The 17015-nt window shown below is 47.7% G+C and overlaps 1 protein-coding gene across 4 annotated transcripts in view; it reads left to right on the top strand.

The window, feature by feature from the left end:
• The first annotated feature begins 5356 nt into the window (after positions 1-5356).
• LOC309542476 (TGF-beta-activated kinase 1 and MAP3K7-binding protein 1) overlaps positions 5357-17015 on the top strand; it is a 49237-nt gene continuing 37578 nt past the window's right edge. Inside the window, exon 1 of one of the 4 annotated variants that reach the window (XM_082241296.1) lies at positions 5357-5839. In XM_082241296.1, coding sequence (XP_082097422.1) covers positions 5741-5839 — 99 coding nt within the window. In that variant the 5' untranslated portion in view covers positions 5357-5740. Of the gene's footprint in view, positions 5840-6034; positions 6221-17015 lie in introns of those variants that run through there. The other 3 variants (XM_082241294.1, XM_082241297.1, XM_082241293.1) reach the window with 3 other exon arrangements.

Genomic DNA, 17015 nt, shown 5'->3' with positions numbered 1-17015 from the left:
GGCAGCCACTGAAGACAGCATGTCAGGCCACAGTGGCAGCCAGACCAGAGGGGGCTGGAAGCCCAGAAGGGGCTGTGGGACGCCCAGAAAGCCCAGAGGGGGCTAGAGGATGGCCAGAAAAAGTACCAAGCCCAGAGGGGGCTGAGGCTGTTTTGGGAAGCTGTTTCTACGCTTCAATAAATCTGTGTGATGGACTGTGGGCTGGAAAGAGGCTGAGATATGGGAAGAGGAAGGCAGTTACAAGTTGTTCCTCAGGCAGCAGAGCACCCAGAAGTGGGGGTGCAAGCCAGGCAAGCCGTTCCAAGAGTTCTAAGAAAGCCAAAGTCTCCAAGAGTTGTTTGTGTTTTGAGGCGAAGTCCAACAGCAAAAGGCATTGCCCTGCAATTGGCAGTTGGATGCAAGGCTATAACGTCCAGAAGTTGAGACGTTACTGGAAACAGTATGGGGTCCCGAAGAGATTGCCGTGATGCACTGCAAAGGCCATCGGAGAGGCCGGGACATGGTCACTAGGGGCAACCGGAAGGCAGATAACGCAGCTCGTGAAGCAGTTTTGAAACCTCCACCAGCACTCAACGCAGCCCTCATCCCACAACTCACTCCAGACGATGTGGAACCACGCTACACACCGGAGGAACAACAGTTGGCACGCCAGGAAGGAGCAACACTCCAGGAGGGATGGTTCCGTCTACCAGACAACCGTGTTTTTGTGCCCCAACATCTGGCTACCGTGATTGTGAAGAATTACCACGAGTCCACTCATCTAGGGGGTCCAGCTACCAGAGTACACCTTGGGAGACTTTTCTATATCACTAACCTTTCTCAACTAGTTGCTGCTATATCCCAAAAGTGTGTCCTGTGCGCCAAGAACACCCCCAGACAAGGCCACCTTCCCCCACCGGGCGTACAACACGTGGGCTTCACTCCTATGGAAAGCCTGATTGTGGACTTCACTGAACTACCTCCAGTTAGGGGCATCAAATACCTGCTTGTGTTTGTCTGCACCCTGACGGGTTGGACAGTGGCCTCCCCAGAAGTATTGGCAGTGACAATGGCCCTGCCTCCATTGATGAAGTTGTGCAAGAAGTGTGCAAGGCACTGCAGATAAACTGAAGGCTACACGCAGCCTACAGACCCCAGAGTTCGGGAAAACCTGAACTTATGAATCACACCTTGAAGACCCACTTGGCCAAGCTGACCCAGGAGACGGGACTACACTGGATAGATGTCCTGCCCATTACCTTGTTTCGGATTCGGAGCGCTCCAACCAAGAGACTGAGACTATCACCCTTTGAACTTTTGTATGGCAGACCACCCGCTTTCGTCCGAGACATCCCCGCCAGTTTGGGGCGGGTGGGAGATCACATCACTCAGGAACAAGTGCAATTCCTGTCCCCGTGTGTGTTTGCTTCCCTTTCCAGGTACTACCTCGAGCCTACACCGTGCAGTCTCGCTGAGCCGGTACACCAGTTCCAGCCGGGTGACAGCGTGGAAGCGCAACCCCCTCATCCCTAAGTGGCGAGGCCCGTATACCGTCCTCCTCTCCATCCCAACTGCGGTGAGAATGCATCACACGCGTCTGATCATCACCTTGTGTCTGACGCTACCGGAAACGCGTTAGGCCACGGGCAACTAGATCCTGCGACTGATCATCACAAGGACTTTCACAAGGACTTTCCCCTTTTCTCTATTATGTTCTGTATTGATTTGCTCTATGTCCTATTGTCCTGACCCCACTGAGCCATACCGACCCTATTGGCCTGCGGACCTCTGCTATGACTGGTTCGTCTTGCCAGTGGTAAGAAATGGCGTGCTCATTGGCTATTGGGAACAGGGGTTTGATGAGGTTGCCGTATTGAAACATCCCACTACCCCACTGTGGCTTCTCTTCCACACCACTGTCCAGCGCACATGGGTACTGCTCCTACGGGAAGTTGCAGAGACAGTCGAAATCTATCGAGTTCTGGACCGCTCTTGCTGTTGTGGGGGGGTAACCAACTGTCACTCAGGGGGTAGAGCACTGTACCAACCCCATCTGGTAGACCAGGTCCTAATCTTAATCCAGGTGTTGCATGGGACGGAGCCTATCTTAATGCAAATATTGCAGGGGAGGGAGCCTGAACCAGGTGCGCATTGAAATTGCTGAACAAGTGCCAGTAAATCCTGCAGCCCCACCTGTGGTTGTCGTGGTGGCTCGAGCCTCCCATAATCCCAGAAGAATACCTGGCCTGGTAACTCCACACATAATACCCTTGAATGTGGTAGGGTATTCTTGTGGCTGCATAAGGGTTGCCACCCCAGGCTTCAGCCTCCATAGGCCCTGGTCAGAGACCACGTAGGTGACCTCCACCCAGTAGGACCAGCCTTTGAACTTTACAGAGTCTATTGCCATCCCTATAGCTCCCGAGGCCTAGCAGTGTATCAGTGTCAGGCGGCCACTTTTCCCTGTGTAGAGTGGGAACGTTTTGTGTGTAGATGCTGTTCACGCCTCAGTAGGGCCAGGAGTTAGAGGCCCACATGACCTAGCCTTCGTGGGCCCCCATCCCTTTGGCCTGTGGTATTACCCTTTTGTGGTATTTCTGTGTTGGTGGTACAGTTCTTTGTTCTGGGGCACCGAACATCCCTTGAATCAGGATGTGGATCATACCCTGCCTCCTGATGGTTCTCGCCTCTCAGATGGCCACCGGGTGGAGGGAGAACACCTTCCTGAACATGACCACGGCTGTGGCCAAGAGCCTGAACAGGTCTGAGTGTTGGGTATGCGTGCGAGGTCACGATTCTGAACACCACCTACGTGGTTCCCCAGCACCATATTTGAAGACTTGACAGGGTCATAGAGGGAGGCCCGTGTATCCACAGAAGTGTACATTTCCTGGCTCTCTATGATATTGTACCTATAGGTCCATCAAGCGAAAATGGAGAACCGTGCCGGTCAGCATTTTCGTGATGGAAAGGGGGGAATGGAGGGGTGAAGGTCAGGATGACCAATGGAGAGCCAGGCTAAGAACCTCTGAAGCCATATTATAGAGCCATCTAAAAGCTAAAAGCATAAAGTCATTTTAGAAAGCTAAAGACTATTTCTCTTTCTCATGTTTGTCACTTTGCCACCTTTTGCAGAGGCAGCAAGCATGCAAGCTTGTGGGTGCAGCTAGCTTGCCCCTGCAGGAAGTTTGCCAGTTGAGGTTAAGCCATTTCTTAGAAACGACCCCTGACAAGCAGGACGTAGCTAACCACCTAGAGAAACTGTCAAAACCACAGGATGCGCTTCCAGTAAACACCTGCTCAAGCCCAGTTCCAGGAACTGGTAAATAGGTTATAAGCCAGTAGCGCCACCTAGTGGAATAGGCAACTTGGAACCGAAAGGACACACCAATTTATTAATTGGTTGAGCTTTAATGAATATGCATCAATGACCATAGGAAATTGTCAATCATTGGCTAAAGGGATGCCAAGGGGCTGAACTGTGCTTTGCAAGAAGGTATATGAGTTAGCTACCCCCAAGGAGGGGTGGGCATTCTTCATTTTCCTGAATGCACCCTATTTGCTTTTTGTCTGACAAAAATCCAAATAAAAAAAACTTTTTCTTTAAGAAACTTTGCTGCCTGATTTTTTCATTCCTGGTCTGTATTTCTGAAGTCCCTTTCAAGTGTAGCCAGGATTTTTGTTGGGGGGGGGCTTTTGTTGGGGGGGGCAGAACCTCAGATTTGTATTGATTTGTATTGTTTAGTAGGGGCAGCTGCCCCCCCGGCTATGCCCATGTAACCCCAATCATGTTGCACATTGTATGTATAACTTGCCAAAGCTGCCTTTCTGAAATTCATTATTCTTTTCTGAATGTAATAAGATTGAAAGGCTGACTCTTTCCTGCAATATCCTTTTCGCTTTACAGAGTTTCCATTACGTGCGTTGCTTACAAGTCAAACAAAATATGTCTTTCCTATTAATACAGTCTCTAACATCAGGTAGAAATTGTCTCCTGAGTGTACCAGTGGGTGACCCATTTCATAACGTGAAGGCATGCAGAAAAGTACCATATTTTTATTGGCAGCTCCAGAGCCATTGAATTTTCATGTACTGAAGACTTGCAGCACTTGTTGGGTCTTTTATTTCAGCGGCCTTTCAAAGAGCTGGTGCTAAGCTGGAGGATGTAAAAGTGCTCTTGTCCTCTAGATGTAAAAGATAGATGTATTTATTTTTAATGCTGCATGACCAGAATTGGCAAACTGTTTTTTTCCAAGTGTCTCAGCAAGTACCTGCTGAAACATAAAACAAAGTCATCAGAAGTTTAAGCAGCATTGCTGAGCCAAAGCTAATCTGCCCTGCTACATACAGACATCATGCTGCTGTCATAGGCAAAGATGTACAGGACAGAGTCTGTGACATCAGCACAGGAGAAAAGCAACACACAAGCATGCAATGCCAAGTACCGTACTTTTTTTTAATAGAATACAGTAGTTTAACAAGTGGGTTTTTTAAATCTTTGATGAAAAGTGAATATTTAACTTACTAAACAGGATTGCTCTGTAACCCTCCTTTTCCAAAGAAGCTCTAGTTTACAGACAGCACTATAATAGCACTAATAATATCCTATTCATTTACTTGAGAGCAAGTCCCATTGAATTATGGTGAACTTACTTTTGGAGTAAAAATGCAAGGGATCAGGCTGTTAGGTGGAGACCCCAGGCAGATAAGGGGATTTCTTCCTGTCCCAGACGAAATTACCCTAGATAGCTGTTCCTTGTTTAGCTTTCAAGCCATTAGAAATATTATTCACACAATTTCAACATATGAACTGGTGTTTTTCTTCAATATGGGGTTAGTTTTATGAATTTAGCCAGTGTGGGGTAGTGTTCAGAATGCCAGAGTATTTAGTCATGAAGCCCTTTGGGTGACCTTGGGCCTGTCAGTATCTCTCAGCCTAAACTACGGTACCTCACAGGGTTGTTGTGAGTATAAAATGGAGAAGGGGAAGTAATATGCCATCTTTTAACATTGGGTTAAAAATGTATTAATAAACAAATATCATCAGCACACACTGCACTACAAAAAGCAGCTGAATGAAAGAAAATCAAATGGTGTCTCCCACTGGGTTCAGGGGGGTTTACGTCTATGTAAGTGTGCAAACGCTTTAAAGCTCAATCAATGCACCTTTTGGCATGACGCTGGCTGCAGGTCTGGCGAAGCATGTACTGTATAAGTATATATACCCCCCCGCCACGGAGTCTCTGAGGCGCAAAAGCCCCCAGAGGCCTGCAAAGGCCCACCCCTCCCCGCTCCCTTCGCCCCGCCCTCCATGTTGCCGGGGCTACGCGGGCAGGAAGGCGCGCGCGCTCTCTTCCCCCGAAGCTCGCGCCAGCCCCATGACTGCCGCGAAAACGGGAGCGCGCCTGGCTTGCCGCTGAGCCCAAGCCTGCCACTGGTGCCCTGGCTGCGAGCGTGTTGCTCTCTCCTCCATCGCCAGCCAGCCAGCCAGCCAGGCAGGCGAGCAGGCGGGGCGGTGAGCGAGAGGCGAGCCGGAGCGCGGGCTGCCATGCCCAGCTAGCCTTTCCCTTGCCTCGCACACCACCCTTGCGGCACTGCCTCCGCTGAGGCTGCCCCTGCACGGCGCGCCTCCTTGCCGGGCAGCACGGGCTGGCTCGCTTCCCCTTCTTCTAAGCATCCCGGCCCGCCAGTGCAATAAACTTTTCGCTGCCAACAGAGCGACCAGCAGAGCGGCGGGTCTTGCCCCGGGGTCGCTCCCAGGATGGAACAGGGCGCGTACGGAGCGGGCAAAGCCGGGGGCGCCTTTGACCCTCAGACCTTCATCCGGCAACCTCACACGATCCTCCGGATGGTTTCTTGGGTAAGGACTCGGAGGACGCCTCCCTGGCCGCGCGGGGGAGGGAAGAAGGCCATTGGCGTGGGAAATAACAAAAACACGTGCAAAGCAATCGGCACGTCTGGAAGCCCTTTTGGCGAGGAGGGAGAGATCTGCAGAGAGCCCTGGGCGGGCTTGGCTTGGCTGTGGGGTTGATCCCTATCCTGCTGACTGAGCACCCAGGGCAAGCTTTAGATGACACTCAGCGGGGCTTTAAGGAGGAGGAGGAATGTCCTTCCCAGCGCGCGCGCACGCGAGATCGTGGAAAGGAAGATTAGGAAAGCCCTGCGCCGGGTGCTTGGATTTGGGGGACCGACTTCTCGGCTTCCCCTGCCCCCGTGGGGCGAAGGAGATCGCGGGGTGGAGGTGCCGGGCAACTGGGGGGGGGGAATCCTGCATCGCCGCCTGCCCAAAGTGACCTCTAAGATGGGAGCGAGGCCGTGTCTTCGCTGTCATGGAGCCCCCAGCTCGGCTTGCTTCTTCCATCTCCGTTTTCCGTCTCTTGTGCAGCGCCACTTCTAGTCAGCGTGCGGGACGGCAGTGTTTGCAAACTGGTGCTCTGTGTGTGTTTGTGTTGTGGAGACTGTGGAGCACACAGCTAGCCCGGCAAGCAAGGTGCAAAATGGCATTGTAAGCGCCCTTCCCCCGCCCCTCTCCATTGCCCAGATCTCTCCGGGTGAAGCGTTTGGAAAACTAGGAAACATGCCCTCCCAGCCCCCTTCTGTATTGGAGCCTCCCTCTCTCGCTTGTTTCTTTCCCTTTCCTCCTCCAAAACTACTGCCGGCTTCCTTTGATGGAAATGGTTAAGCCGGTCCTCCAGCCTCGTAAGCCTGACGCTACTATTATTAAATGTTCATCAAAACATGCAGAAAATGGGAGAGTTTCCCTTAACCTGCGCCGAGGAGCTGTTAATGGTGAGGCAGTTGGACGAGAGAACTGCAAAAGTGATTCTGAATTTCAGCTGCCCTTTTCCTAACCCTTCCCTTAATTTATTTCAGTTGGTTCCTTCTTATTTCATTTACAGAGAATGGGGGGCGAGAGAGAGGGTGCAAATGCGTGGTGTCCTCCTCCTCTTCCAAATCCCTCCCCCCGCTCCACCTTCAATTTTACCGTGTAGCAAATTTTATGTAACGCCGTGCATGTGTGATGGAGGAAGCGAGTTGATGGGATCCGTCAGCAAGAGGAGGGAAGGAAGGCTGCTCTCTCGACTGTGCGGCTCCCTCGGGGTGGGGGGGGGTCACTTATCTTGTGACACTTTCGCCATGGCCGCCTGTGTGTGCCTGGAGCATTTGCAAGAAGGTCACTGGGATTAAGGGAGCAGGCTGCAAACAATAAGCTGGAGGGCGGGGGAGAGAGATTTGTCTCTTGTGGGAGTCTGTAGGGAGAGAGGGAAGGAGGACACAGCGAGGTAAAGCAGATCTTGGAGGTGAGATGCCTTCTTCTCACCCTCCCCCAGTAGGCCAAGAAAGAGAGAGAGGGGGAGAGTAAATGTTGGATAGGGACAGGGTACCTCTTGTTGTGAGGGATGATGGTGTAGGAAGAGTTTAGCTCTCCTATTGCAGCCATTAAGGCAGGGGTCAGCAAGGTTTATCTTGCCATGGAGATCCCTCCATGGGCACCTGTGATTTTCAGCACCTGCGCTTGCGCAGACATGGTTTTCTGCGTCTGCGCAGACGCGATTTTCGGTGCCGCGGAAGCACTGCGCTGCGCCAGTTTAGCACAGCGCGCAAGCAGGTAACTCAGTTTGGGGGCGGCTCACAGGCCGGTCAAATGACCTCTGCAGGCCACTTCCAGCCCATGGGCCTTAGGTTGCTGACCCCTGCATTAAGGTTAGCCCAGGAAGTTGCCTTGAAGTGTTTTGTTCATCTCACCCATTATTTGTTTACCTTTTGCAAGCACAGCATTTATCTTTGACGTTTATATCCCACCTTTCTCAAGGTTCTCCCCCTCCCCATATTCCAAATACGGTAGTTGTTGCTTTTGTGCAAAAAGAGAGTTTGCAGCCTCCCCAAGCACAACCAGTGTGCTTGCCACCTGTTTTTCTGTCGACTGCTGGTGCCCCTTCCCTTCCTGTGCTGCCTGACTGCATGTGACTTGGGGGAAATGTTTGGAGATGAGAGGAGGAGGAAGGAGCTCTGCAGAATTACTAGCAGTGCCCTGAAGAAGGGATTAATATGGTTGGCTGGTGTGTTTGCCTGGGCTCATTTTGCAGTGCTGTATGCTAGTGCTCGAACCAGAGGGCGGAAGACATTCTAGCAATAATCTCCTGGCTTTCACACATCCGCCAGTGAAATTCAACATGATGTGGTGGAAGAACCTTTTTTGCTGTTGCGCAAACACTTGAATGAGGCAAAGCAGCAAAGAGCACAGGTGACAGCGCTGGCCCAATTATGATTGACATGACGTTAGATGGGACACTTCTGTCCTTGATAATCTGGGACAGAATGTTCTCCCCTTTAAAGCTGTGACTTCATTCTGTTACTGCAGGGCTTTCCAAGTACAGGAGAAGAGAGAGGGTTTCTGCAGTCTGCTTCTTTCTGCTTCAGAATATCACCTTATTGGCTCTCTTCACGAAATCAGATGACTTCCCAGCTGCAGAAAGAAACCCAGCATCCAAATTTTTCTTGGATGTCCTCCTGTTTCCCCAAAGCCACCAACTGTCTCCTTCACCTTGACCTTGGAAGCGACTTTGATACCCTTCTATTTCTTGTGATAGTGTGTTACTTTGCTTTGTAAAAACACGTGAGTTGCAGAATAGCGGAAACTCTTAAAGACCATTCCTGTGCATGTTTGCCTAGGAGTAGGTCCCATTGAATTAAAGGGGCTTACTTCAATGCGCATGAAAATCTCAGGAATTGGAGTACTGGCTTAGCTGAGCAAGTCAAGAGATGGAGAAACTTAGAGCCTCATTCCTCCCACATTTGAATGTTCTTCTCTCCCATATGGGAAAAGTTCAGTCTATGTGCCTCTCACTCGTTTTTCACTCCTATACTGTAGGTTACAATTTCACTTTAAATGCAAGCTTAAGCATGCTTACTTGGGAGCAAGTTCCACTGAGTTCAGTGGGGCTTGCTTCTAGGCAATGTATAGCTGTACATGTTTGAACCCCATCCTATCATTAGAGATGCGCTCGGTACATTAACTTTACATGGTAAAATAAATCCCCCCTTTTCTCCATCAAATCTGAAGTGCTTAACAGATGAGGCACACAATTAACCTATTTTTCCCTTTTTTGTCTCAAGTATATTGCAGTGGTGGCCAGAATAGAATTTGTACCCTCCATGCTGTCTCCAAAACTTTCAGACTCTTAACTTAATTATTTTTGCCCCCCTCCCCCCAATTACTGCAGCAACATTTTATAACTTTAAGGTGCTTGTTTTTTAAAAGCCATATTCTAATCCTCATGGTAATAATGGCAAGGCTGAAAATGCAGTGGCAATGCCTGCTAATGGAGCCGTCTCTAACTTGGTGCCTGCCAGGTAAACACCGTCTTGCTGGCTGGGGCTGATGGGAGTTGTAGTCCAAAACACCCGGAGGGCTGTGTTAATGGCTCAGAAATAGGAAGGTAAGAACTAAGTTCAGTTTTTTTCAAGTCCCAGAACCTCCAGATGTACTTCATGAACTGCAAGGGAGTGTTCACTATTGGGGCTTCTGGAACAATACATTGCCATGTAGGTACAATATACTGATCAGTTGTGGTTGTACCTGCAGCATTCCAACATCGAGATGAGCTTCATGACAAGCAAAACAAGCCAACCCATACAGATTCCCAGTGTGGCCCTAACCCTAGTCCTCAAAGGAAAATAATGAGATACCTCAATGGTCAGATGTGCAGACGCATCCGATTTGCAGATTTCTGATGTTTCAAGCCTTGTTTGTTTATATGGAAACTTATATGGATGCAGAAGTTGGGAGAGTTGTAGGCCCATTCTATCCACAGTTAGGGAATCTCCAGCTGGGAAACGGTAGTGTCTAAAAGAAGACAGGAAAGAGTTTCTGAAATTCCTGGCACTTTTCTAGAATGCCATTGTAGAGCTCAAATCTCCACAAGAATCTGGGGGGCAAAGATTGCGGGACAGAAAATAACAGTAACAGACCAGCCCTATGTATGCTTACTTGGAATTAAGCACCACTGGGCTCAGTGAGGCTTAGGACTAAGTAACTGGGCAAAGGTCTGCAAAAAAAGACTGCACACTGATTTAAAGGCATTTTGAGCTAATAGTGACTTCACAGCTGCTCTGCAGAGTTGCCAGTTTCTCAACCAGCCACTGCAGCTGTGCCTTTAGCAGTAGCTTGGTGTGCAGATATTTAAAAAGTGTTAGCGTTTTCTCTCCATCATGTGAAAACATGCAAACGCTGGGATTTATTCTGCACCTCAAGCTGCACAGGAGCAGACCAAATTGATTTTCATGGTCATTTGGCAACCCTAATGCTACACCGGTCAGATGCAGTGCAGCTTTTAGAAGCCCATGACCAGGAATACAAAAATAACCCCACTCTTCTGTGAGGTGTCATTGGTGCCAGCAGTCCAATTTGAACTGTGTTTGGAATCCCTATTGAATTCAATGGGACTTAACTTCCAAGTATAAATATGTTTCAGGCGGCATCTTTAAATGATCAGGCCTTGACATATTACCATGCTGATGGTACTAACACTGTTGGAGTGATAAGATGCCACAGAAAGTAGGGCTCAATATCCTAAATGGTTTTTAGAAGAAAGGAAACCTGTCTTCTGTTACACCTGCGCATTCTGAATGCGAGGTGAGATTATATTTGGGCGTGAAAGATACCCTTATTAACTGTATAGGTTTTAGTTTAATCCAGTGTTTCTCAACCTTTTCTTGACCATGTACCCCTTCTGACCTTGTTTCCTTCCTGTGCTCCCCCCCCCCATGTGTAGCCAGGGGGAATACAGGGGGCAGCTGCTCCCCCAATAAGTAAAAATCAATACAAATCAATGGTTCTGCCCCCCCCCAAATATTGACGATGCCTATCAGGTAAATAAGGTAGCTATTTAAATGTTTTATTTGTAAACAGAACTTGTTTTATTTATATTTTTTATAATTTATACAAAATACAATTACGGGTACAGTACATAAAAAAAGGAACATAATGAAATATTGTTGAAGCAGAAAAACATAGCTCATAGAGCTGGCAGGGACTCCAAGGTAGAAAACTCAGCTAAAGCATCCAAGATAGATGGTCATCCAGCCTCTGCTTAGAAATCTCCAAGGAAGGAGAGTCCACAGCCTCCCAAGGGAGATCCATCTTCCATGTATTAGAAAAAGTAAACAACACTTATTTGGCCTCAGTTATTTGACACAGAGGGTGAAACCTACAGACACAGTCCAAAAGGCACATGGGGAGTTCTGTATATATGGGACAATTTTGAAAAGCAGGTGATCCTCACTGACCTGGTGCAAAAAGATATTGTCATCTGTAGGAGCCCTGGCTGCCTAGATAAAACACTACAGTCCCACACACCCTTACTTGGGAGTAAGGCCCACTGAACTCAGTGCAGCTTTCTTCTGAGTAGGCACCTAGTTATTTACTAGATGCAAGTCAGCTGCACCAGACGACCCCGCTCAGCTAGGCACTGTGGTGGATTTCATCCTGCGCCTTGCAGAACTGGGCTGGCACTGCCAACGGGCCCAGCACCCATTGGCAACATCTAAAGGCACCGATCCAAGAAATGCACATGGCAAAAAGGAGTGTTAGGCCCTGGTGGGCTATCCCCTTACCCGCTTGTGATTGGCCAAGCAAATAGTCAGCCAATCAGGATTTTTTTATTTAAAAAATGTGGTTTCCCCCCTTCACTTCTCACTTCCCTCTGTGGCCACTTAGCCTTGTGCTGTGCCCCCCCCCCCATTTATGCAATTTTCACCTGTGCCCCCCTTGGAATATCCTGGGGCCCCACAGGGGGCCATATGGCTCCTGGTTGGGAAACACTGGTTTAATAGGGAATTAGATCTGCACAAGTCCACTTATGACCAAAAATAGTTCTGAAAACAAAACAAAAACCCTCCCATTTTTTGATGATGTACATTTACGCCATAGCAGGAATTACCTTAGTAGAGACATGCCTTACTGCGTAGGAGTAAATATATATTTAAAATAACTTTTTTAAAAATAACGAAGTGCTGCCTAATTAACTGAGGGTGGTTCTTTTTAGTGAATTAGCACCTTATGTACAACCAATTGGAACTGCCTTCCAGATAAGCCTGCAAAAGCTGCTACCCTGCTCATTCCCACTTACTTCATAAGTCACTTGTAGAACATTCATGGCCTCAGCAAACAAGAGTAAAATAACCAACACATTTTCACATTTGCAAATGCTTCTCTGCTTCGTCACCTGGAGGTAATTCTTACCTTGCTGAAGGTGATCAAGCAGGCAAGCGACTGTGTCTAAGCCTCAAATAGATCAGCCGCTATTTACGGCACTAACTTTTATAAATGCGAATACTCATGGCCAGTGGTAGACCACTGCTCCCAGTAGCCTTCCTGTTAAGGCTACACACACACACACACACACACACACAGACTAAAGCAAACAACTCTTGCTTTGAAGCTATCTGGGAGGGCAAGTTTTCATTGTTTATCTTTCCGAATCGTTTTTTGCATGCAAGGCTATACACAAGCAGAATAATATTGGCTGAAGTGATAGGTAGAAACAGGCCTGCCTTCCAAACCTCCTTTCTGCAGTGTTGAATGTGGAAGTCAAAAAGTGGCTAGCAAGATCCTTGTAGTGAGGTGTGCCTGTTGCGTGTGGTTCAGGTTTTCCAGTTTGCCTGGGGAGCTCTTTGTTCACCAACAGCTGCACTCTTCCTTTTAATAATAATTGAACAGCTTTGTTCAATCCTTCCTTTTAATATTAATTGAACAGCTTTGTTTTCTGAATGCAGTGCCTTTTGAAGTGGCATATGTTCAAGGAAGCTAGCACATAAGACAACTCCGTGTAACAGGGGAAGCTATGCTTCAAATCATGCGGGAGTTGGCAACCTTTTGGTGCATATTTGCAAACCAGAGAAACTCTCATGGGCACCCCAGAAACTGCCAATTATTCCACTGGCTACAACAGGATACATCCTTCATGCTTAATTTCAACAGGGGTGGGAACCCTCTGGGAGCAAGGGAAGGCCTCGTTGGCCCCCTTTGTACCTGTGGCTGTCATGTTGCCAACCTCTATTAAAACACAACATGGCCCCTAATCTTCAGAAGAGGGTTTTTGTCTTTTTGTGTTAATGGAGCCTTACCTGAGAATAAGCCCCACACTGTGCAACTTACCGGTAATTATGAAGCCTGGAATTGTGATGCAAAGGGCAGAGTTGATAAGCTTTCCCCCATAGTGCTTTCCCCATTACTATCAGGAAAATGTTCCTCCACCTGCCTTGCACGTGGTAAAAAAGGCATGGGAGCTCTGCTGGAGAAAAGATTTGGCAGCCTTATTTGTCACATGATCTACAGCAATCATTCCCGTCCCCTCCATTTTGCAATTTGTCTCTGGGTACATCAATATATCTGGCACTGAGCAAGCTGTAGCTTTATAGGTTACACATTCACATTTTATTATAGCATTATGTGCTGTTTCAGGAGATCTTATTCTGGGCATTAATTTAAAAGTTCTTTGACAGGGACTGCATCATGTGAGTAGGAAAATGGCTGTCTGGAAAATCATAATAATTGTATGGTAATGATTGTTAACAAGCTGCTGCCTGTTTAAGGTTTTTTTTTTTTGGTTTTTTTTTAATCTGCTTGCAGAATAGGGCTTTTCAAAAAATATAATCCAAGCCATATTTAAAGCCCACCTTTTTCACTTGGAAGTATTTAAATGTAAAAAGACCTTTGCAAGCTGTCTATAAAATAGAGCAGAGCTGAACTTTCATTGCAGCGCAGAGGGAAATAGCACGGAGGGACGAATCGTCGGACAAATGGGGATATGCTGTATTTGTTTTCGGGAAATGGCAGAGAAAGTGCTCCGAAATGAGAAGGGCTCATGCATGAAGCTTAAATGCTGAGAAAGATTGGAGGTGGCAGCTGTACTGTGAATTAAATGTGAGCTTGCAGCAAGTTGTGGCAGAAAAGGTACTCCTTGTTATTTCAAGCAACATATGCAGAAACACAGAATGTTTGTTAACGTTGTGAGATTGTTGCATTCAAACCGAACCTCTTGGTTGCAATCCTATGCACTTGTTACGAGGGGTTTTTTTTGGGGGGATAGGCAGTATGCCTGAGCCCCTCTTCTAATTTTTGGATCCAGCACAATTGCTGGAATAGCCAAGCCAGCATAGTAGTGGCCCACTAAGTATGGGCCATTAAGGGAACAAAGGGAGTGGCTCTGTGCTAGAGAACAAATGGGTCGGCCTCTCCCTTCTACAAGTGTCAGCTAGTTAGAAAGATAAAAGGCCAGAGTGGAGAGTTGAGTTATGGGAGCTAGAAGCTGGAAGAGCAGAGAAAGAGAGAGCCATGCCTGATTTCTGTTTGAATCCAAGGCTGTGACTATGCGAAAGCATGACCCTCTTGGGGTGTTAATGGTATGAAGCCTTCCATCGTAGGCTCAGGTTGTGCAAATGAACCATATAACCTGTTGACACTGCAGTCTCCGCTGTGCCTCATTCCAAAAGGAAACACAATCCCTGAGTAAGCGCCTGGAACCCCCGGCATCTTGTGCCACTCAGAGGTTGGGGTGGCATGCAAGAAACCTTTATCTAAGTCAAATTGCACTTGATAGGATTTACTTTGAGTAGACATGGAAAAGATTGCCCTGTTAGTAACAGAAACATTGTCGGACATTCCAAGCAATGTAAGCCTTCATACCGCCCTCATGAACTTCCCCTTTATGTGAAGGAAAATTCAAATATTCAAAGTATGTCTTCGAATGACGTCACATGGAAGAGGGAGGCACCATGAGTCCAAAAGTAAAGAGAATAAGTGGTGGGCAATAGTCTCTTCTGCTAGTGCAAGGTACTTCTGTTGGTGGAACAGGACTTTCCTCTCTGTAGCTCCCACCCACCCAAATCTGCTCTGGAGGGTTGTAGAGCTTTGTGTACAACCCAGTGACTCTGATGGGTTCAGCAAGCATTGTTAAGCAATGCAATGATCCCAGTGAGTTTTAAGCAACAATCCAGGGCATCTTCTCCAACCTGCTGTCCACCATATGTTGTTGGACTACATCTTCCCTCACCCCTAGTCAGCATTGCCCGTGGTCAAGGATGATGGGACTTGTAGTCTGAAAACATCTTGAGGGCACCACATTGGGGAAGGCTGCTTCATTGAATTGTTTTCAGAGCACTGGGGCGTGGGTGGCAGTGGAGCACCCTTTTGGAGCAAGGGAGCCACTGTGGTGCAATGGTTAGAGTCCAAGAGGAGGAGTGGAAGACCCAGATTCAGAGTCTCCGGTCTGCCAGAAAGCTTTGGACCAGGTTTTATCTCAACCAACCTCATGGGGATAACGTCAGGATAAAATGAGAAGGGAATCAAACTGTTTTTGCCATCCTGAATTTCTTGCAGGAAAGGTGGAATAAAAACACCAAATTGAGAGTTCTAAAATATTCCCCAGTGAAAGCTTGAACATTCAAAACTCAGGATCATTGTATTTGACAAATACCACTTCATATACCCACTAGGATAGTTCCTACTTTGTCTGAAAAAATAAATAGCAGAGAAGTCATTGTTCTCTCGTAATGGCATCAAAATCTCTCCAGCATACGGTTATTGGGTCCAGAGCTCAGGATTCCTCCAGGGCTTTGGTTACACACAAGGCAGAAATGACAAGTTGTCTTGTGATACCTTAAAGGCCAACAAATTTGTCAAGGCGTAAGGATTCATGGATTTAAAGTATATTTCCATCAGATTCAGTAAGTGTTATCCTGAGTTGCAGGTACATTGTTGGAGTTCATTAGGCTCTGCTTTTTGCAGTGCTGCAGAGACAGGAGAAACCACGCCTGCTGAGATCCCACACCTACCCCAAATGAAACTTTTAAGGTCCAAGAGCTCTCTTAGTGTCTGAACCTTGTACACCATTTAGCATTGTATCAGAAATACAGATCAGCTTCCAGACTGCCATCAGATGCAATAAGAGCTGATGGGTCTCTGATTTAAAAAAGAGAGAGCAGCAAAGCAAACTCTGATCCATGAGTAACGTTGACTTTGGAATTATCAACACAAAAGCAGGGGGATTGAGAGAGACTCTTGCTTTAGTCAAATCAGGCAGACAGGTCTCCAGGTAATGACTATCCTTGAGGACTGCCCAAGGCAGGTGTATGGGTCATTAGCATCCATAGCAACAATGGAACGTACCTGCAGTCTTATTTTTCCTGCAAAGTGTTCTGCCAGCTATATGTCTTGTGCTGTTGTCCATTCACAAAAGTCAGCCAATTGACAAAAACACTGCAGTGCTTTTGAGAAATATATGCCTTTCCTGCATCCCACCAGCTGGAGCTATCCTGGGGTATAGAGGCAACTTCTGTGAAGCTTCCCTGAGGTTTTATGAACAGCAGCAGTAGAGCCATCAGAGCAAACCCCTCCAGATGTGTTGGTCTAAAGCTCCCATCAATGCCAACCAGTGTGGCCAGTGGTCAGGGATGATGAGAATTGTGGGACATTAACATCTCCCTTACACTGAGCCAGTCTGTTGTACATCTGGACAAGGGGTGGGGAACATTTGGCCTTCCAAATCTTGAACCACAATTCCCATCAGCCCCAGCAAGCATGGCCAGTGACCATGGGAGTTGTAGTTCAGCAACAGGTGGAGGGCCAAAGGTTCCTCACATGTGATCTAGCCCACTGGGTTGGGCCGTACATTTCAGTCTGTCAGGATGTTAGCTGTGCTGAAGGAAGGAAGCCAGGCAGCCAGTCTCTGGAGACTCAGACAGAGGTCTTCTCAGTTGCCTGATTCCTGGTCGTTCAAACCAGAGAAGCTAGGAGTTGATCCTGGGACCTTCTGCGTGCAAATCATGTGTTCTGCCACTGCGCTCTGCTCCCTCCCTGCAACTCGCAATTGAGATCTCTTCTGCGGAGAGGGATATTATTATTGTTCCCCAAGGCTGACAGGTCCACAGGGCTCTTGTCTCTTCCAGATTTGCATGGAAAGAACAGTTCCCCCGCTGTGCCTTTTTCCATCTTAGAGCTGCAATCATAGGAGAAGTCCTGCCTGGTAGAAATT

Source organism: Podarcis vaucheri (assembly GCF_965113315.1).
Source record: "Podarcis vaucheri genome assembly, chromosome: 10".
Taxonomy (NCBI): domain Eukaryota; kingdom Metazoa; phylum Chordata; class Lepidosauria; order Squamata; family Lacertidae; genus Podarcis; species Podarcis vaucheri.
Note: the sequence above shows the minus strand (reverse complement) of the source record. Positions and strands in the feature narration are given on the sequence as shown.